At 53.0% G+C, this 21057-nt stretch overlaps 3 protein-coding genes across 12 annotated transcripts in view; 1 reads left to right on the forward strand and 2 right to left on the reverse strand.

Moving 5' to 3' along the window:
- Positions 1-245: 245 nt before the first annotated feature.
- CA9 (carbonic anhydrase 9) lies at positions 246-5731 on the forward strand. 3 transcript variants are annotated; one of them, XM_080668368.1, is made up of 11 exons: positions 246-593; positions 1407-1436; positions 1714-1884; positions 2053-2195; positions 2280-2372; positions 3385-3451; positions 4147-4283; positions 4503-4647; positions 4774-4800; positions 5234-5315; positions 5451-5649. In XM_080668368.1, exons 1-11 carry the CDS (start codon positions 275-277, stop codon positions 5515-5517), a joined length of 1281 nt encoding a protein of 426 aa, XP_080524494.1. In that variant the 5' UTR covers positions 246-274; the 3' UTR covers positions 5518-5649. The 3 variants fall into 3 exon arrangements, with proteins under 3 accessions (XP_080524494.1, XP_080524493.1, XP_080524492.1); XM_080668367.1 differs by having other exon boundaries at positions 259-593; positions 4147-4304; positions 5451-5731; XM_080668366.1 differs by having other exon boundaries at positions 259-593; positions 2053-2372; positions 4147-4304; positions 5451-5731.
- A 916-nt stretch (positions 5732-6647) lies between these two features.
- TPM2 (tropomyosin 2) lies at positions 6648-14704 on the reverse strand. 7 transcript variants are annotated; one of them, XM_080669704.1, is made up of 10 exons: positions 14412-14704; positions 13751-13933; positions 13222-13347; positions 10258-10391; positions 10048-10165; positions 9880-9950; positions 9665-9740; positions 9105-9167; positions 8866-8935; positions 6648-6800 (listed from the first exon to the last, which is right to left on the reverse strand). In XM_080669704.1, the coding sequence occupies exons 2-10, from the start codon at positions 13862-13864 to the stop codon at positions 6718-6720; spliced, it is 855 nt and encodes a 284-aa protein (XP_080525830.1). In that variant the 5' UTR covers positions 13865-13933; positions 14412-14704; the 3' UTR covers positions 6648-6717. The 7 variants fall into 7 exon arrangements, with proteins under 7 accessions (XP_080525830.1, XP_080525831.1, XP_080525829.1 ...); XM_080669705.1 differs by lacking the exon at positions 14412-14704 and adding an exon at positions 14282-14337; XM_080669702.1 differs by lacking the exon at positions 9665-9740 and adding an exon at positions 9346-9421 and having other exon boundaries at positions 6653-7869; positions 14412-14674.
- A 5426-nt stretch (positions 14705-20130) lies between these two features.
- Positions 20131-21057, reverse strand: part of TLN1 (talin 1) — a 31320-nt gene continuing 30393 nt past the window's right edge. For both annotated transcript variants that reach the window (XM_080669712.1, XM_080669713.1), the window contains 2 exons: positions 20839-20967; positions 20131-20709 (listed from right to left, as the gene is read on the reverse strand). In XM_080669712.1, coding sequence (XP_080525838.1) covers positions 20584-20709; positions 20839-20967 — 255 coding nt within the window. In that variant the 3' untranslated portion in view covers positions 20131-20583. The remainder of the gene's footprint in view (positions 20710-20838; positions 20968-21057) is intronic.

The raw sequence follows: 21057 nt of genomic DNA on the forward strand, positions 1-21057 counted from the left end.
AGGTGGTGCCTTAAGTTCCAGGCTTACACCATGACCCCGATAACCTTGTGCCTGGGCACACACCTGCCCTCACTCCACCCCAGTCCAGGCTATGGTATCGAGGAGGGGGCACAGGGCCAGGCAGAATGGAGGGACTTTGGCTCCATCTCTACAAAAGGGCACTCTGTGAGTCAGCCTGCTCCCCTCCAGGCTTGCTCCTCCCCCACCCAGCTCCTGTTTCCAATGCACGTACACCCCGTACACACCGTGTCTGGGACACCGTACAGTCAGCCACATGGCTCTCCTGTGCCCCAGTCCCTGGCTCCCTCTGCAGATCTCAGCTCCTGCTCCAGGCCCCACTGTGCAACTGCTGCTATTCCTGCTGCTCTTGGTACCTACCCATCCCCAGAGCCTATCCCGGATGCAGGGGACTCCCTCCATGGGAGGAGATTCATCTGGGGAAGATGATCCAGTGGGTGAGGAGGACCTGCCCAGTGAAGAGGACCTACCTGGAGAGGAGGACACTCCTGGAATGAAGACTGAAACAGAAGAGGACTCTCTGAAGGTAGAGGATCTACCCACTCCAGCTCCCAGGGACACTCACAGGAACAAAGGTAAGTGGTCATCAGCCCTCCAAATCTAGGCTCCAGGTCTGTGCTTCCTTTCACCAAACTCCCGCCCAGGCAGGGATTACTCAGGGGAGAGCAGCCTGTACTGTGACAGTGGCCTTTCCCAACCCCACGGGTCCCGGTGATACCAGACCCTTTTCCCCTTTCAGAGCTAAAAGGGCATGTATGGATGGGGAGACAGAAATGAGGCCCAGATGGAAAGAGATAAGTAGGAAGAGGTGGGAAAGAAAGGGGAAGGTTGGAGAGGAGAAAGATACTAGAAACATAAAAAGAGAAAACGTAGGTAGAGAGGAGTAAGAGTATGAGGGGAGCGAAGAGGAAAGATGGGGGCTCCGGAGGAAGTGCAGGAGGGCTTGTGGAGGTCACCTCATCTTCAGTTTACAGGTGAGGAAACAGACCTGGGAAGAAGGAAATAGCCAGTAGGGAGGGGCCTTGGTAACTTGACTCCCAAGCCAGGAACTTTGGAAAAAGAGTTGGAGACCAGAAAGGAAAGAGGGTTGAGTAGGGAGGAGGGACAGGTAAGGGAGAAAGGAAAGATGCTCTACTGACTGAGTTGGGCCTGGGACTGAGTCCCCCCCCTCCCCCACCACCCCTCCCCTCCCCCCATTTTACCAGCACAGTGGCTGCAAACTGGTGGGCCAGTAGGATCTCAGCTTTAGGCATTTCTGTTACCTGCTGTGCCTCTGTAAGGCGTCTGGGTTTGTGAAGCCCGGCTAGTGAGGGAGGCCCATCTCGTTCTGGCCAGCGGGGCGGGTCTGGGCTCAAAGATCACACTCCTAACCCTTCTCATTCATGCAGGGGATGACCACAGTCATTGGCGCTATGGAGGTGAGACAACCGTCCACGCCCCCCCCTCCGCCCCAGACCCAATCTGGGCACCCACGCCTGCTGATCTGACCCCCAACCATTGCTGAACTCTAGTCCTGGGCGTCCCACCCACGGCATCCACATCTGCCCGTCCGGACACCCGATTTCTATTCTCTCCCCGCCGCCCCCCCCCCCGCCCCCATGTCTTCGGACTCCACCTCTTCACTTTTTCTATCCCACCTCCCTAAAAGTTCCTGATCTTATCACTAGACTTCCTGTTCATACTCTCCTACCACAGGCGACCCGCCCTGGCCCCAGGTGTCCCCAACCTGCGCTGGCCGCTTCCAGTCCCCGGTGGACATCCGCCCGGAGCACACCGCATTTTGCCCCGCCCTGCAACCCCTGGAACTTCTGGGCTTTGAGCTCCCGCCACTCCCAGAACTGCGCCTCCGAAACAATGGCCACACTGGTGAGGCGGTCCTGGGGCGGGGCCTTAGGGAAGGGGCGGGAGCTATCCGGTTATCGGGGACGGCGGGGCAGGGGGAAGAGGGACAGTCCCTGCTGTGCTTGGGGATTAGGCTGGCTCTCAGGGACGGGGCCGGAGCCCACTCACCGGCTCACCGGATCGCCCTCGCAGTGCAGCTGACTCTGCCTCCTGGGCTGGAGATGGCCCTGGGTCCCGGGCAGGAGTACCGGGCCCTGCAGGTGCATCTGCACTGGGGGTCTGCGGGTGGCCCCGGCTCGGAGCACACGGTTGGCGGCCACCGTTTCCCTGCCGAGGTGAGCGTGCAGCTGTCCGCAGCGGGGCAAAGGGGGGCGCTGGCGAGGGGATCTTGTCCGTTCCTACCCACCTGTCCTCTCCAGATCCACGTGGTTCACCTCAGCACTGCATTTGCCAAAGTTGACGAGGCCTTGGGGCGCCCAGGGGGCCTGGCCGTGCTGGCCGCCTTTCTGCAGGTACGAGCCCTGAACGTCCCCCACACCCGTCCTCCCCATGCCCCCGGCTCAGTGTATTTTACCCTAGAGACCCATGCCAGCACACTCACCCTGGCACCTGCTTATCCTCATTCACTCATTAGTTCATTCATTCAACACCACTATGAGGGAGGCACTGAGCCTAACAAAGGATTAAGAAACTGTGGGTCCTTGTCTCCAGTGAGTCCACAGCCAGTGATGGGTGGCCCATAGGTAGACATACACAAAGGACAGAGTAAAAGAGGTGGTCAGGGAAGGCTTCTCGGAGGAGGTGTAACTTGAAGACTTCACTAGTGGGAAAGAAAAGATGTTCATGCAGAGCAAATGGTATGTGCAAAGACAGAATATGGCCCACTCAGGGAATGACAGATGCAATAAAGTGGACATCAGGAAGAGTAATTTCTTTAATGCCTCCATAACAATAATATCCCCTCTGTGAAATGCAATCAAGTCTCAAGAAACATTTAGTGACCTCTTTTCTTTGGACCTGTAATGATTAAGACTACGTACACAGCGATTAGAGGAAGCTGGTAAAATGAAGAGACCTTGAGACACGTGCTAGGCTCATTCACACCCTAACTGACTCCTTAATGCTAGCCTCAAAGCACAAAGTTCAGAGAAGTGCCTCAGAAATAACATGTCCTTGTTCCAAGTCAATCACATGGATTATTAAGGTGAATGCAGAGGTAACGTGAGTACAAAGGTCATTATGGTTGTCAGGAGTGGGGCCCAGGTCATGAAGGCCTTGTGTCTTAGTGATCCACCCTCCTCCTCCTCCTCCTCCAATTTGCCATTGCAAACTAGCCTGCAGAACTTGTTGGGTTAGTTTGCAGAGTAAGTCAACTCTGAGTAACAATACATAAGATTTTGTGTTTCCCCCAGCATCCTCAGAGCTGAGAAATGAGGGAGGACTCTGGGAACCCCACCTCACCTTCAGGCCTCTAGCCCTGGCCCTAGATACATGTATTACCTGTCCTGCACTGTCATCTCCTAGGAAGGCCCAGAAGAAAACAGTGCCTATGAGCAGTTGCTGTCTCATTTGAAAGAAATCGCCGAGGAAGGTAAGGAGATGGGGCTCTCCCACAGGGAGAGGGTTGATGTGTGAACTGGACGACTATGATCTTGATAATAACTATGAAGTTGAACAGAGGCAAACACGCAAAGGCAAACTTCTTCCTGCAGGTTTTATGGTTTAAAACCAAACACCGAATAAAAAACCAAAATAAGACAAAAACCAAATAAGACCAAAAAGTTTGGAACTTCTGGTGTTCAGTCTGGGGAGCTCAAATTTTTCTGAGAACTATCTATTCTTCATAAGCATCACATATTTTTATTTATCTATTTATTTTTATTTTTTATTGAAAGGCTGTGTGGCTCGGAAGTTCAGTTGTAGCCAAGAGTCCTCAGGTCCCCACAGGGAATCAGAGAGGGTGTGGAGCTATGGAGGCCAAAGAGGAAGGGAGAGGGAGAGAGAGAGAAACATCAATGATGAGAGAGAATCATTGACCGGCTGCCTCCTGCACGCCCCACACAGGGAGCAGCTAAGGCTCAGTTCTCTCCCTCTGCGAGGCTCCAGAGCCCTTTGCTTTCTCCTGCGTTGTCTTGTGCCGAGTTTGGGGAAGGGATGCACTTAGTGAAGGAGTGGTCTCAGGGAACTGAGTCAGCTTGGCTTCCGTGATATGAAACTGTATCCCTAGACCCAGAGCTTTGGAGGGGAGCCATCTAGGTGAGATTCCAGCCCAGGTCCTCTCCGCAGACTCAGAGACTTGGGTGCCAGGACTGGACGTATCTGCACTGCTGCCCTCTGATCTCAGCCGTTACTTCCGATATGAGGGGTCTCTGACCACACCCCCTTGTGCCCAAGGGGTCATCTGGACTGTTTTCAACCAGACAGTGAGACTGAGTGCTAAGCAGGTGGGGGCTGGAACCTGTGGGGATGTGATGATGTGGGGATGTAGGAGAAGGGGTGCAGAAAGAGGAGGCATAATGAAAGGGCGGTGTGGGAGAGAGAGGGGGCATGGAGGGTGGAGACCTGGGGTACTGTCTGTGAATAGGCCTTTAATCCGTTTCCTTGTCTTGGACCCTCCTTTCACTATCTAATGACCTCCATAGCTCCACACCCTCTCTGACTCCCTGTGGGGACCTGAGGACTCTCGGCTACAGCTGAACTTCCGAGCCACGCAGCCTTTGAATGGGCGAACGATTGAGGCCTCCTTCCCTACTGGAGTGGAGCGGACTGCTGAGGCTGCTCAGCCAGGTGCGGCTTGGTCTGGTTCCCCATGTGACTGTGGCCCAGCCACAGGTCTCTCATCCTCCCATGTGCCTGCATTTGTCTGTCACTGGTGGTCACAGCCCCGGCCTAACGTCTCCCTTTTCTCTTCAGTCCACCTGAACTCCTGCCTCGCTGCTGGTGAGTCCGCGCCTCTCCTCTGGCTCCTGATGCTGGGGACAACCCTTGGCACAGTTTAGTCCCAGAGGCTAGTCAGGATCATGTCTACTGCCCTTCCTTTTCTGCAGAACAGACCTCCAAACCCGATAGGACAGTGTCAGATCACAGTGGGGGGTCCTTTATTGGCAAGAGTTGGTCAGTATGAAGCTCCAAAAATCTAACATGTCCTTCCCAAATGACCTCTTTTACTTCATTTTTAGGGAGGAAAAAAGGTGCTTATTTCCCCCCTTCTTGTGTATCCATCTCCATCCCTTTGCTGGTCTCTTCTAGATTCTGATATGCTGGGGGCAGCTGGAGAACTTAGGGCTGGGTTGGGGTTACAGGCATAGAGTGTAGGCCCTGAGGGAACCCTACTGGCTCTCACACCCTGAGGCAGTCTCTCCTCTCCCTACAGGTGACATCCTGGCCCTGGTTTTTGGCATTCTCTTTGCTGTGACCAGCGTTGCCTTCCTTGTGCAAATGAGAAGGCAGCAAAAGTATGTATTGTACTGACCCTGTCCCTCAGGCACAACCCCCACTTCCTGTGTAGAGTCCAGAACAGCTTCATGCAAATTGCACACAAATGAGCTGGTCCTGGGCCAGTTTTCTGATTAGGCTTCCCTGTCGTATAGACATCCAAGTGGGACCAAAGGGACCGTTAGCTACCATCCAGCAGAGGTCACCGAGACTGTGGCCTAGAGGCCGGGAACTTGGAGAATGTGCAGAGAAGCCAGCCGGAGGAACTGAGGGGAGCTGGAGACTTTGGTCTATCCTGCCTATTACACCGCTTCCTTTTTAATCACCAAAGATTTTTTAAAAATAAATGTTTCTAATAAAATATGTGGAAGGTAGCTTTGTTCCCCAAATCAGGATAGTGTATCCATTTCCTACTGCTGCTATAACAAATTATCACAAACTCAATGGTAATGTGAATTTATTCATTTAGACTTCTGGAGGGGAGAAGTCCAAAACGAATCTTAAGGGCTAAAGTCAAGGTGTTGGCAGGCCTGGACATTGATAAGAGAATGTTTCCTTGCCTCTTTCAGCTTCTAGAAGCCAAGCATTCCTTGGCTTGTGGCCCCTGCATCACATTACTCCATTGTCACATCTCCTGCATCCACTTTTGACCTTTTTGCCTCCCTCTTCTAAGGACTCTTGTGATTACATTGGCCTATTCAGATAACCCGGATAATCTCCCCGTCTCAAAAATCTTAGCTTAATCACAAGGTCCCTTTCCCATGCAAAGTAACATTTCACAAGATTAGGGTGTGAACACCTTTGGTGGTGGGGGTCATTCTGCTCTCAGGAAGGGGGCAGAAATGACTGAGATTGTTGAGATGGTCCTGTGTGTGTGTGTGTGTGTGTGTGTATGTAGACCAGTGTATGTAACTGGGAGTAGGGCAGGCTCAGCGTCTAGGCTTAAAATCACATTGAGGCTTTGGGGCTTTCACTTGCTCAAGTAAAATCTGTGTAGCTTTGCAGTTTTGTCTTCAGATTATGTTGTCTGGCTCAGCCACCTGCTGGAAGGGGGCAGTGGTGCTGATAGCAGCTCCTTTGCCCTTTGGGGAGTAAAGGCCAGAATGTAACCTCAGCCCAACTGGGCCTCTCTGCTTCACACAGCCTGTTCACCACCCCTCCTAAATGAGCACAGTGCCCCCACCCCTTGGCTACCATCAAAAAGGAAGTCTTGTCACAGAGCATAGAACCAGGCCCTGCTCCTCAGGGGCCCTTCCGACTCCATTGCTCCCCTCAGGCATCATCTCAGCCTTCTCCACGTTGGAAAACTACCACCACCATTGCCAACACGAAAGAAAGGCTTAAAGGGCCCTGTGATACCAGTAACATCAGTTTTATTGGGTTGGGCGGCAACTATAGCCTGGCTGGAGGCAGGGCCAACCCTCACAGGTTGTTGAGTTCCAGCAGGGTCTGGTCGAGGGTCTGGTGAATCTCCACGTTCTCCTCCTTGGCACTGGCCAAGGTCTCTGTGAGAGGAAGCAGCACATGAGGAGGGGTAGGGGAGACACTAGGGGAGAGACATAAGGAGGCATGGACAGGGGGTGTGACAAATATACATGGAGTAGGTTGGAGGCACATGAAGACACAGCATTCAGGGATCTGGGGACCCCATGGAAGGGGTAAATGGATGAATTGACCAGGACGGACATGGATGCCTCACTCAAGACTCTGGGGTCATGGAGGTGGGATGGGAAGGCCTAAGTCATAAACTAATTTACCATTCTTCTTTAGAAGGTTTAAGAGAGTTGGAAACGGAAGGAAGGACAAAGACTGAGCCAGGAAAGAGAGGGATAGACAGACTCGAAGCAGAAAACAGACCTGCAGTGAAAACCCCACGTTGCTGGCATCCAACGTTTTTCCAAACTTCATCTCAGACCTTTCACAACCTTCTTACCCCTCCCCTGCACGTCACCACCCCATTTCCCTTCTGGTCATTCCTTGAGATCCTGGAAACCCAGCTTAGCGCTCCAAGGTCAGTGGCAGGCCTGGGTCTGCAGAGACACCAGAGAGCTCAGGGTGATTGATGGAGTCATACCATGCCCACATGCAGCAGTGACAGAGTGACAGACTGTGCATGCCATGCAGAGGGGATTTTGGTGTGGGCCACAGAGTTTTGTGGGTGTCACAAGATTGGGGTATCTATAAGAGCCAAGGTCTCAGCAGTGCTCTTGTGGGGGTAAAGGAAGTGTTCTCTGGAGGACAGGAAAACAGCACGGAGACCAAGTTGAGTTTATTAAGCAGCAGAGAGAGGTAGAGGCTGGAGGTGGAGTGATGGGTAGAAGGAAGAAGCAAGTGCCAGGGTGGGCAGCACGTGTGATGGGTGCTCTCCTAGGCTGCGCCCAGCCTGGCTGTGCAGTGTTGGCAATTTTTCTCCTCCTGCCTGATCCCTCCTCAGAGAGAGAATAGAAAGGAGAGGAGAGAAGGGGCCGAGAGGGCCACACTGGTGAGGGGCTCAGAGAGAGGTGATGTCATTGAGTGCGTTGTCCAGTTCCTCGCTGATGGCCTTGTACTTCATCTTCTGTGCATAGACTTCGTCTGGAGGGGGTCCAGGGATGGATGGGAGTGTGGGGAGAGGGAACAGAGGGGAAGAGGAAAGGCAGGAGAGAGGATAATGGAAAGAGAGAACAAGAATCAGAGAGAGGTGGGCAAAGACGAATGAGAGAGGCCAGAGAGCAGGCTAGACAGTCCTCAGGGCTCCCTCCTCCCTTCTCTGTACCCCTGTCTCTTTTGTCCTTCTCTGTACCCTAAATTGGTTCTTCTGCCAGGAATTGCTGCCTCCTCTGGGGACCCAGGGGCACAGTGCTTTTGATAAGCAGGAGTGCTCGCTTCAAGTGAAGAGAGTTCAAGCCAGAAAGACCTAAAGTCTTACAAAGTTGGAGATAAAACAGAGGCTTGCCTGAGAAGGCTGGATGCAAGAGAAATTGGAATTGTGAAAGTGAAGGGTTATCGTACCATAGGAAGGAAAGTCAGTTCTAGGCACGATGTTGGTGATAGTGAGAAATAGCCTTAGACTAGCAAATACCTGCATGATTGTTTACATCAAATCTAGTTTAAAATAGTACTTTACATCAATGTTGTCTTGCACACCTAGATAGTAACCAAATAGCTCTCTATGTCATAAAGACGTCTCTGTGATATAGCTCTACTGTGTTGAACTTGGAAACAGACTTGTCTACATCAGTGCTACTCAAAGTGTGGTCCGAGGACCAATCAGCAGCATCAGCTTTACCAGAGAGCTTGTTAGATGTACAAATTCTCCAGCCCAAAGTCAGCAATCATTTCGGAGCAGGACCCAGAAATCCGCCTTTTAAACCTCTGGGGGATTCTTAAGCATGCTCAAGTTTAAGAAGCACTGGAGGTGTAGCTGGTTACAAGTACTTAAACGGTAGGCACCGAGCACCAGCGTGTGTGGAGTCTCAGGTGGTGCAATCCTAGTTTACTGGTCACAAATATAATGGGATGCGAAGAAAAAGGGATGAGCTAATAGTCACAGGGAGTGTAGTTTGAGGGTAGAGGGGCGACTTCCTTTACCTTCCAGGTCATCAATGGTTTTCTCCAACTTTGCCACAGACCTTTCGGCAAACTCTGCTCGGGTTTCAGCCTGGGAGTAAAGGCAAGATGCGGAAATGACCAAAAAATGAGGCCCTCCCAGACACTATCACTTAAGTCAACCTTTTCTTCTATCCCGATCTCCAGATTCCCTGCTACAGGCAGTCTCTGCTAGGGACTCTGGGGCTTGAAGGGAAGGTGGGGACTGGAAGGACTCTCACCTCTTTTAGCTTCTCCTCCAGCAGTTTGATCTCCTCTTCATATTTATCTTCTTTGGTGGAATACTTTTAGGGACATACACATGCCATTAGTAGACTGCCTCCACAAATCCTTCATTTCTCCTGAGCCCCACAGGCTACTCATGATCTTGTCTCCATGGACCATCCAGCCCCACCCTGCCTGGGCCCATCGCCTCCCTCCCCTGCAGGACCCCATCCTCACTGCCCCTCTACCCCCCTCTACCTTGTCTGCTTGGGCTTCCAGGGATTTCAAGTTGTTGGTAACAATTTTCAGCTCCTCCTCTAGGTCCCCACATTTACTGCAGGGGATGTGTGGCAGGGTGGGGTGTGAGGGCACAGTGGGGGGAGACAGTGGAGATGGCACAGTGGGGGAGGGGGAGGAGAGAAGAGAAGAGCAAAGTTGTGAGAGTGACAGCAGGCAGAGTTTGGAGGCCCCAGGCCCTTCCCGACCCCCAGCAGATGAGAGAGAGCAGCCTGAGATGGAGGGGAAGGTGAGATGAGAGAAGGCGCTATTGCCCAGAAAGGTCCAGAGAGGTCACTACCTCCTCCTCTGAGGCTATCAGGGACTTGAGGGCCTGGTCCATGGTTCGAAGTTCCTCCTCCAGCTGCCTGGCTCGGCTGGGGGCAGCGGGTAGGGGTCAGAGGACAGGACCTGTCCCTATGGCCCCAAGTCTGAGAAACTGCTTCCCCACTGTGCAGAGTGCCCCATAGTCATGGGCTCAGGCTAAGTTTCACTCCCACCCCAGGGTAACCTTACCTCTCAGCCACCTCAGCTCTTTCTTCTGAGCGCTCCAGCTCTCCTTCCAGGATCACCAGCTTCCTGGCCACCTGAGGTGGGGTAGGAGAGAGAAGAAATAGATCCCTGGTGAATGACTGGGGGTGTGTGGAGCTTGGAAGTGAGAAGGAAGTGGAGCAGGGCTGTCACCTCCTCATATTTGCGATCTGAATCCTCAGCGATGTGCTTGGCCTCCTTCAGCTGCATCTCCTGCAGCTCCATCTTTTCCTCATCCTTCATGGCTCGGTTTTCAATGACCTTCATTCCTCTGAGAGGCAGAGAGTGGGGTGAGGGTGGGGTCAGGACCAGCAGAGACAGCATCCCCCTTCCCTGGCTCAACCCCGAGGACCCCCTGCCCACCTCTCGCTCTCATCAGCTGCCTTCTCAGCCTCCTCCAGCTTTTGCAGGGCTGTAGCGAGGCGCTCCTGTGCCCGGTCCAGCTCCTCCTCTACCAGCTGAATGCGGCGGTTCAGGGAGGCCACATCTGCTTCGGCCTATGGGTCAAAGATGAGAGATCAGACAGGCTTTGTCTACCTTGGATGAGGATCAGGGAGGCTCCAGAGGATGGTAAGATTCTTATCAGAAAGAACCTGTCTTCTGTCTTCCTATTTTTTTACCCTCTAACCAACCATCTATCTTCTGCCCAGACTCTATGCTCCAGCCCCAATATGCATTCCTCGACAAGCTCCACTCTCTGCTACAGGGCCAATGCAGGCACTGTGCATAGTTAGGCATGCAGCTCTGTCCCCTCAGAGAACACTCCAAGTGCTGGGACCAGGTCTGAGGCAGCCCTGACTCCACTGCAAGGCCGGTCAAGGTAAGGAAGTGGGAAAGAATCAGGCCAACCTAACATAAAGTTGCCAAAAATAGCCAATCATAGAATCAAGCTCAAGTGATGTCACCCGTTGCCAGGCAGACTCCCAGCAAGGGGCTCTGGAGGAAAGCCAGACCTGTATGGGACATCCAGGGCTGCAGCAAGGGGTTCCCTGGCAAGATGAAGAGACAACTGGGGGCAGTGCAAGGGCAGTGTGAGTGACACATACTCAGACACTGATCCTAAAATACAGCGGCAAAACATGGAGGTTTTGGAGAAGTTCCATGGAAACTTGATATCTTGAGAAAAAGAGGGCAGAGCAAGAAGGAAGGGCTCCAACAAAAGAAAATGAGAGAAGCTGTCTAGTTTGGAATTAAGAGTATCGGCTCTGAGTTAGACTGTTCTCTTGGAGCCACGGCTCAGCCACTCAACACTTGTGTGATCTTGGGCAACCTATTTAGTCTCTCTAAGCCTCAGTTTTCTCCTTTTAAAATCCGAGTTGACAATAGCAGATCCTTCTTCATAGACTGTTAATCAACAGGACAATTGGGGCTTATATAACTAAACAGGTTCTCTAGCTCCTTGCTAGATCCACTAAATGGAGATCTCCAGGGCAGGAACTTGAAAATCCTTTAAAAAAAAAAAAAAAAAAAAGCTCCTTAAGCAATTCTGATGATTTGGGGGAAATAAAATAATATGCAAAAAGCACGTGAACACGTCGCCTGCAGAGTCCACACGCCATAAACGTTAATTATCCCTGGTGCTTCCTCAGTCACAAAGACACAGGGACCCTGAGGTTTAAGATTGGAGAGGGGAAAGGATCAGTGTAGGGGAAGAAGTGAGTGAGAGGGAAGAGAGGGGTGGCAGCACTGGGGACAGAGGGGGTAGAAAGCAGGTCCTGGTGGTGCCGTAGGGCGAGGGAAACAGCACCATATATAGAAAGTAGTAGCTTGTCCTCCAGGTGCTGAAGGCCACCTACAGTGACAAGAGCCCATCATGGGCACAGGGCCAGATGACTCAAGGTGGAAGAACTCTGGAAACAGCACGGGGGTTGGGAAGCATGACATGGGGGGGTTGAGGGAGCCGACTCTAGAGAGAGATGAGATTCTGTGAAAGGAAAACTCTTCATGATAGTGGGGTGACAACTCTGGGAAGTCCTGGGATCCTCATGACAGGACTGACATTTACCATTTTCTGCTTTTCAAGCTCTTCTTGGTTATGGATGCTGCTTTCTAACAACAGACAGGCACTACTGTCCCCATTGGACAAAGAGCAGGAAAGAAGGGAGACATGGAGGAAGGAACTGTGTACGTTAAGTGTTGTGTTCAAGGTCACAAAATAAGTTTGGGCAGTTTCCTTTCTACTGCTGGCACTGCTGCCCAGCTTCCCCAGCTCTGTCCCTGTCCACCCTTCTTCCCTCCAGCCCCCACCCAGCTCCTTGAGTTTCCAGTCCTGCCTCCAGCTGTACTGGGCCTTGGTTATTTATAGAGTATCAGATGCCCAGGGTTGTCTTTGCTAGCAGCTGCGGGTCAGTTCCCTCCCAAGTGCCAAGGCTGGTGGAGAACCAAAACCAAAGGCTGGAGGTCAGAGAAACCAGCCCAGGGTGGGCATGGGGGGGCGGGAATTGGGAAACATGGATAATGGTCAACACAAACAGTAATGCCATTCCTGATCTCACAATCAGACCATGCTTATGCTAATCTCCCCATCCCACCAACACATCGATAGGCTCATCTTAAACTTAAAACAATCCTGGGTACAAGGCAAATGGGGAAACTGAGGTAGAGAATGGTACAAGTAACCATGTCCAAAGTCTTAGGACTATCCTCTTATCTCAAGATGGGGATTGGGAATGACAGGAGCTAGAGAAGTCTGGTTAGAGAGTGTGGGGTGGGCAGAGACATCTGAGTGAGCAAGGCCTGCCAAAGCAGCTGTCCTGGCATTTGTGGCCCTGTCCCCTTGCCCTGTGGCCTGGCATGGTCTCGAGGCTGACAACTTAATGAGGGTAAATAAGGGGCCCCAGTGCACAGCAGGGCTACCAGAGCCAGAGGTCAGGGCCAGGGAATTTCTAATGCCCCCCCAGGAGTGTAACTCAAGTCAGGTCCCACTTTCAGATTCCTCTCTCTCCCCGTGCCTAACAGCACCTAGACCCACACCCCAGAAATGTAGCTGTAGTCTCCTCTCCATTTTCAGCTGCAGGATTAATTGAGGTGGATGGTGAATTCTTGTACCACCCACCCCCACGATGACTCACTGTTTGATCACTGTATGTTGAAAGAGCTGGAGCCAAATGGAATTACAAGGCTACGTCCTCTGGGGGAAGTGGTAGGTGGTTTTGATTTACCCGCTGCCTGGGATTATTTGTGCAAGCTTGCCCTGGCCCGGGTTCCTGAGGGAAAACATTTCTGTCCTGGTGCTGGAATATATAGGTCCCTTCTCCCTTCATTCCCATGTCCAGGACCCCTCCCAGTGTGCAACCCCACCCCCTCGCCCCCCAGGTCCACACTCACATCGGTGGCCTTCTTCTCAGCCAGCTCCAGTTTCTCCTGGGCGTCCTTCACTGCCTCTGAATACTTTTCCACCTCATCCTCCGTCCCTTTCAGCTTCTTCTGGAGGGCCTGCTGTTCCTCCTCCAGCTGGAGAGAGAGTCCCCGTCAGCCAGGCCCAGGGTCCAGGAGGAGGCAGGGGTGTGTGAGGGGGTACTAAGATATTTAGAGGCTGTCAGGGAGGAAGAGGGATAGCAGAGGAGAAACAGTGCGGCCAGGAGAACTGAGCGGGGGGTAGAGAGAGTTTCCAGCCCCAAGAAGCAGGGCCCATCATTGTTCTTCAAGGGCAGGAGTGGAAACTGGGGGACTGTGGCTCCCGGGGTTATGGTGGGTACGATGAATTCTGGTTCTGGCTAGGTCCCTAGGGGTACTGTGAAGGTCCAACCCCCGACTCCTCAGAGAGCAGTCCCTAGGGTAAGGGACACAGGGCAGAGCCTACCCCACCCTCGTTGGGGGTGGGGGTATGGGGTTGTACTAGGCCCTGGGTCCCCACCTGCTTGCAGCGGTCCTCAGCTTGCTTCTTGTCGGCTTCGGCCTGCTCAGCGCGGTCGATGGCATTCTCCTTGTCCAGCTTTAGCATCTGCATCTTCTTCTTGATGGCGTCCATGGCTGCGGTGTGGGACGGGCCGGCCGGCGGCGGCGGTGCGGTCCGGGAGAAATGGGCTGGCTGTGCGGACTGAGCGCGCGGGTGGTGGGCGAGGAGTACCAAGTGGGACTGGAGCGTTCCAGCCGCGAGAGAGCCTAAAAGGCCGGGAGGAACCGGGCGGAGCCGGGGGCCGGGACCCTCCCCCGCCGCAACCCAAACCTTGTAGGGGCAGAAGCTCTGCCTGGTTGGGGGGCGCGGTCGCCCCCGGCGCCCACCCCCTCGGGACCGCCCCCTCTGGCCCCGCCCTTCCCTTCCCCCACCTCCCCTCCAGGCCGTCGGAAGGGAAGGTAGCCCGGACAGTCTGGTAAAAAACCTTCCCTGCGGAGGGGAGGGGAGGGGAGGGGAGGGGACCCTCGGGCTGGGGGGCTCTGCGCTTACTCTTGAGTGACAACCCGGCCCGGCGGCAGCTGCGGCTGGGGCCCCTGGGGCTATTTCGGGGCGTGAGCTCACGGCAGCTGCCCGGGCGCAGGGACCGGCGTGCCCCCCCTTAGCTGTAGCAGCCGCTGACCTTAATTTAGAAGTTTCCTGTAAATCCCCCCCAGATTAAATGTCTCTTGGGAGGAGGGGCTCCTCCGCGGTTCGGGTGCCTCAGTTTACCCGCAGTCCCAGACTCTGGATTTGCGTTACCGACGTGGTAGTGATAACCGAGAGCCTCACCAGGGACTTGGGGAAACTGAGGCAGGAGGGGAGCCCCGAGCCCTGGGCGCGGCCCGGGTTGCTGCCCCGAGGGCGGGCTTGACCTCTCCTGCCCTCGCTTCCCCTTCCAGCCTCAGCCCCCAGAGCCAGGGCCCCTCCTCTACCGTCGCCCAGCGGCTGGGAACCCAACTCCGCGTCCTGCCTGCCCCGCCCCCACGTGCCCCGCATAGTTTCCACGCGGCTGCAGCCGGGCGGGACACGCGCGCCGCCCGCCCTCACCCCCACCCGGGACGCTTCCCTGTCCCCCCTCCTCGCTCTGGAGGCCGACCGCCTCTCCAGTCACCCTGCCTCGCCCCCGCTCCCCGCTTGGCCCCGCGCACCCTCCCTTTTCCCAGCGGACTCTCCTCTCTTCCCCTGAGGCCAAGTTTACGCCGAACTTTCTTTTCTGCCCTTTTTTGGGATGTTTCCCCGTGGGGAGGCGGGGCTGGGCAGGGGCGGGGTAGGCTGGGGGCGTGGGGAAGAGTTACTGCGCTGCCGGGGGTCGGGAGCCGGGGAGAGATGGCCCCCCTCCAGTCGAGACCGCGAGGAACTGCCCCCAGAGCCGGGTCCTGGGGTCGGAAGTCTGAAGCGCGGGAGCGGGGCTGTTTTCGCCTTTTCCTCGGGATGGGGTCGGGGAGAGGAAGTGGAGAACCGCCTCGGAGTGGTTAAGGGAGGCCGGGCCGAGAAAGCCTGGGGGGAGCGCTTCTCCTCGCTCCCCAGGGGCAAGGGTTGGGAGGCCTGGCTTTGCTGGTGGGGGTGGGAACCGTGGGAACCGTGGGCCCGGCCTGGGCCGGGGGTGGGGATGGGAGGAGGGGAGCGTAAATGTTATTTCGGTCTGTTTAGCTGCCTGCTGCTACTCACGGAACAAGCCCGACCTCTTACTGTTAACTCCCCCATCTCCCTGCTTTCCCAAACTCATGAAAGACATCTCTGGGCCCTGTTCATCCCCAACCTCACCTCCAATACATACACTTGTACTTCATGCTGCATTCATATTGAGCCTCTGTAGGCGCTGGAAATAGCCATACTTTTCTTAAAGCCTCTACCTTTTATGCATTTTGTTCCCCCTCCCTAAAATGCTCTCCCCTTAGCTGGCCTTAAAGACAGGTGGAGTGTCTGCTCTTCTGGGAAGCATCCCTGGCTCCTTCCTCTTTCACGTCCTCCCCGTAATGGGTATATGCTCCCGGTGCAGGCTCCTTCTCATCAAAGTCCCTTTTATAACTCTTCTCTTACCTGTTTCTCTCCTCCTCTGGTCTGTGAGTCCTCCAATTCCGAATCCCCCATGCCTAGCAGAGCATCAGGCATAGAGTTGGCACATGGTAAACATTTGCCAGGTCAATTTTTTATGCACTGGGTCCCAGATACCTAAAAATACCAATACTATGTGGATTGGTCTTAGAACCCCTTACACTCTTAGAAATTGAGTGGCATTTGAAGATCCAAAAAGCTTTCATTGAAGTAGGTTACATCTATCAATATTTACCGTATTAAAATGGGAACTGAGAAAAATTTTAAATATTGCTCCATAGAAATAAATCATGTTAACGTGTTTTTAACGTGAAAAATAACTATATTCACCTCCCCAAATTAGTGAGGATGGCAGTTATTTTACATTTTTGCAAATCTCCTCAGTCTCTGGCTTAATAGAGGACAGCTGCATTCTCAGAATCTACTTGGCTTTCTGTCTGTTGCTATACTTTGGTTTGTTTGAAGTACTATATATGAAGAAAATCTAGTCTCACTCAGAAGCACAGTGAGAAAGAGAGTGGTATATATAACCTTTTCAGGTAATTGTGGATATTCTTGCTATCACACCAACACTTGACAAATGGTAGTTTCTCAAAGGTTAGGTGCAATGTGGAACCTGAAACCATATCAATAGCCTTTTTTCCTATCCTATCTAATAAAAGAGTAATATGTAAATTAACCACTACTCTGCTACACCCACAAGCCATGCCCATCAGCCAATCAGGAATGAGTATGCAAATTAACCAAATCAATATGGCTGCAGCCACAGAGTGAGCAGGAGGCTTGGGTTTCCCTGGCAATGGAGGAAGCCAAGCTTTCTACACACCCTGGCGGGCCCAGGCCTCCACTCAAGGGTACAAAGTTTCAATTATAGAAGATAAATAAATCCCAACAAAAATGGCTGCAGCCATGGAGTGAGCAGGAAGCTTGGCTCCGCTCCAGGCTACAAAGTTTCAATTATAAAAGATAAATAAATCCCAGATACCAGGGCCTCCACTTGGGTCGCCGGGGTGTGTGGCCAGCCTGCAAACCGCCACAGGCCCCTCGCCCAGGCTGCCCCACGCCCCAAGGGAACCCCCACCCTGATCTGGGACACCCTTCAGGGAAAACCAGCTGGCCCCCACCTGTGCACCAGGCCTCTATCTAATAAAAGAGTAATATGCAAATTGACTGTCACTCCAACACACAAGATGGCTGCCCCTATGTCAGCCGTGGGCAAACTACGGCCCGCGGGCCGGATCCGGCCCGTTCGGCTGTTCTATCCAGCCCGCGGAGCCGAAAGAGCGGAGGATTCTCTTGCTCTCCCCTCCGCTCCTTTACTTTGAATTCACACAAACACTCCATCCATGCTTTTGTTCCGGCCCTCCGGTCCAGTTTAAGAACCCATTGTGGTCCTCGAGTCAAAAAGTTTGCCCACCCCTGCCCTATGTGGTCAAAGATCCTGCCCCCATGTGGACACAAGATGGCCACCAGAAGATGGTCAGCAGGGGAGGGCAGTTGGATATGACCAGGCCTGCAAGGGAGGGCAGTTGTGTGCGATCAGGCCAGTAGAGGAGGGCAGTTGGGAGGGACCAGGCCTGCAAGGGAGGGCAGTTGGGGGTGATCAAGCCTGCAGGGGAGGGCAGTTAGGGGTGACCAGGCCAGCAGAGGAGGGAAGTTGGGGGCGACCAGGCCTGCAGGGAAGGGCAGTTGGGGGGGGACCAGGCCTGCAGGGGAGGGCAGTTAGGGGCAAACAGGCTGGCAGGGGAGCAGTTAGGCATCAATCAGGCTGTCGGGAGTGGTTAGGGGGTGATCAGGCTGGCAGGCAGAAATAGTTAGGGGCAATCAGGAAGGCAGGCAGGCGAGCAGTTGGGAGGCAGCAGTCCTGGATTAGGATTGGGCCTAAACGGGCAGTCGGACATCCCTCGAGGGGTCCCAGATTGGAGAGGGTGCAGGCTGGGACACCCCCCCCCTCCCACACGAATTTTGTGCACCGGGCCTCTAGTTTTACATTAAAGTCCATTGGTCTGTATTGCACTTGGGTGGTTTTACCCATGGATAATTTTGTAACATCATGCATCGGTCATGTGGAAAATACTGATTCACTGAGCTATGCAAATGTTCTAAATGTTGACACATTTGAGTATATATTATTATTTTTTAAAAATCATATTTCTGAATATCAGGAGTGGTTTCAACAGGAAAGTGTGTTTCAAGTTTTGGGATGTTGTGAAGCTCATGGTAGCAGATACAGGTTTTCAAAATTCTCATTTTTACTTGAAAGCTCCAATTCTATCATTGGCACTAAATACTGTCAGGTTTTTCTCTGAATTGGCAGACTCACTTTGTTCCTTTTTGAGAAAAGGTCAGCCTGCTACCCAAGTCTGATAATCATGGTCAGTCATTCTTTCAAGTCAATGGGGAGTTCCATGACAAAAAGCAGCTGGTTCAGCTCACAGCTCAACAAACTAAGTGCTTTCCTCAAGACACCGTCATACTCTTATGTCTAGCACAGTGGTCGGCAAACTGCGGCTCGCCACGGTTTGCCACTCTGTTGACTAATGAGTTTGCCGACCACTGGTCTAGCAGAAGCTCTATGCCCACTTCCCAGTTCATCACAGAGAATATTGAAGACTTGTTACTCCAGGGATAAGATTTAATAAAATTAATAAGGTCTCACTGCTTCATTAAGGACGGTCTTAAGTGAAACTAGCATTTATTTGTTAAGTTGCTAGTGCATGGTGGTGAGAATACAATGACTATTAGTACACTGTCTTGATTTGTGCTAAGGCAGTTTACCCACTAAAGTTTTTACAACATCAGTACGAATGTTGATACTGAAAAAGGAAAATAATGTCTTAGTATTGCTATGAAAATAATCTTGACCTTATGGATCCCTGAAAGGGTCTTGGGAGCCCCTATGCCTGAGGACCACATTTTAAGAACTGCTGGTTTAATGGATACTCAATTCACTCCCCAAGGCATCACTAGTGAGAGTGTGTGATTGGGGACGTGGAAACATGACAGGGAAGTGGTAGCAGGAGTGAACAGCTGTCCTGGGCTCATAGCTGGAGTTCCCAGTCTGGACTACCACTTGCTGGGGAGGTTGGAGAAGGGATTTGAGTTCGAAGATCCTCAACTCACTATGCTAGGACATTGAATCTGGGCTTAGAGGGCCACAGCAGTGTGTACTGGAGTTGCCAGTCCCCTGCGTCAGGGAGGTGATAATACATCTCTGTTTTCCAGTGCTTAGCACGGGCATGGCTTAGTAAATATTGAATGAATTAATCACAGGTGACAGGAGCAAAGGGTAGGAAGTTGGCACCTTCCTTAATGGGCTGCCCTGGGGAGGACAAAGTGATTCTGTCTTCTTTATACTGACTCTAATGGGGTGGGAGTAGATGCCAGGGCCTCAGGAAGGTGACAGGTGCCCAGAGTAGCAGCAGATGGGTGGTATTTGTGTTCTATTTGGAAGGAGAAGGGGACATATTGGGCAACAGGGTTGGTTAAAGAATCATGCATGAAAACAGTGGCACTCCTACAGGATCTGCCAGATAGTCCAGGCAGTGTGGGCAGAGGGGGCGAATGCAGAAGGAAGTGGTAGCACCCATCACTCACCTCCCTCCTCCTGGACCACCTCCTCCACTGAACCTCCAGATCAGCAGGCAGCTGGAACAGGGCTGCCAGCACTGGCCTGGCCACTAGGGGAGCTCTGCTCCTAACTAGACAGCCTCACACCTGGGTCAAGCTTGTTCAGATCCTTTTCTTCTAGTGTTCTAGGCAGTAGGACAAGACCTCAGAGGGGCTAGAAGAGCCCCAACCCAGTCAACAGAACCTACCTAAGGCAGCCCCACTTGGACTTTTTTGCTTGTTAAATGCCTCAACCAAATATGTGACCATGATTCTCTTAGGCTCAGATACTTGTATTTTATAGGCTTATTATTTTTAGCTTTTGAAAATTCTAATTTGGCCACGGCTGGATTTATTCACATATTCTGAGCAGTTATGAAGGACAGAGTGTCCCTGGTAGCCACAAAGCACAGTGGCAGCTGCTGTCTCTGCCACAGAAGACAGACACTTGGGAAGGCATAGGCGCTGGCCAGTGAAATAGGGGACAACAGGAGTATGACTTCTCAGGGACAGCTTCCCAACTAGGATGACTTTAGGGATCTGGGTGCAAGGAGGAGGAAGGGGCCTCACAGGGCAGATCGCCATAGTCTGTCCCACTCCATTCCTGAGTCAGATCAAGCTGGTGGCAGAACTCAATCCCATTCTCTCCCCCCTTTTCGGGGGAAACTCCCATCTCCTCATGAAACCAGGCAGAGTCGCAGGCAGAATGACCTTTATTGGAGCATGACCTGTTTGAGGCTTCTGACCCCACAGCCCCCATAGGTAGCTGGGGGTGCAAGAAGGAGGATAGTATCAAAAAAAGATGAGTAGAGCTGAGGCTATGGGGACTTGCCAGAAGCTGCTGGCAGGGTGGAATGGGCTGGGGCCTTGGCAGGTTCAGATTGAGGTACAGCAGCGTTAATAATACTCTTAGAGCGTTAATACTCTGGGGAGGGGCAGGCACTTAGGGGGCCTTAGGGCATGAAGGCACTTGGGAGTTGGGAGGGGACAGGGGATGTGCAGCAGGACCAGGCAGGGCCAGGCCCGGGGTTTGGCAGGCACTTTGGGGAGTGCTGGGGTTGGGCAGGTTGGGCCCGACAGCCCAGAAGGCTTTGGTAGTGGCAGGCACAGTCTCTGGGCTGGGTCTGCGTTAAATAGAAGCGGCTGCGTTAGTGCTCATCTCGAAGCTCTGAAGGCAGGAACTTGTACTGTTGCTGTCGGATCTGGGCCAGCTTCTTCCGTGCCTCTTCCAGCTCCCGTTCCTTCCTGAGCATCTCTTCCTGGGCAGCAATGATCTGAGGGATGGAGATCAGGAACTCAGCTCAGCGAGTATGTGCAGTAGGGTATAGGGTAGCTGGGACCAGCACAGGCAACGTTACTGCCCTGTTGACAGTGTCCCTCAGAGTGCCCGGGGCAGAGCTCACCTGGGCAATGCCCCCGACCATCTTCTCCTTTACCACCACTGTCTCGTTCTCCTGGTCTTCAAAGGCTGCTGCCTTCTGTGCTGCCTTCACCAGGTTGTCCGAGGCTCGCTTCACTGCATTGCCGGCAACCTGGGCAGCATGAGGTTGAGAATTCAGGTTGTGTTCCCAACTGAGAGTCCCTCCACAGAAAAGCATGTCTTCAGGGTGCAATTTAAAGCA

Source organism: Plecotus auritus (genome assembly GCF_963455305.1).
Source record: "Plecotus auritus genome assembly, chromosome: 5".
Lineage (NCBI taxonomy): Eukaryota > Metazoa > Chordata > Mammalia > Chiroptera > Vespertilionidae > Plecotus > Plecotus auritus.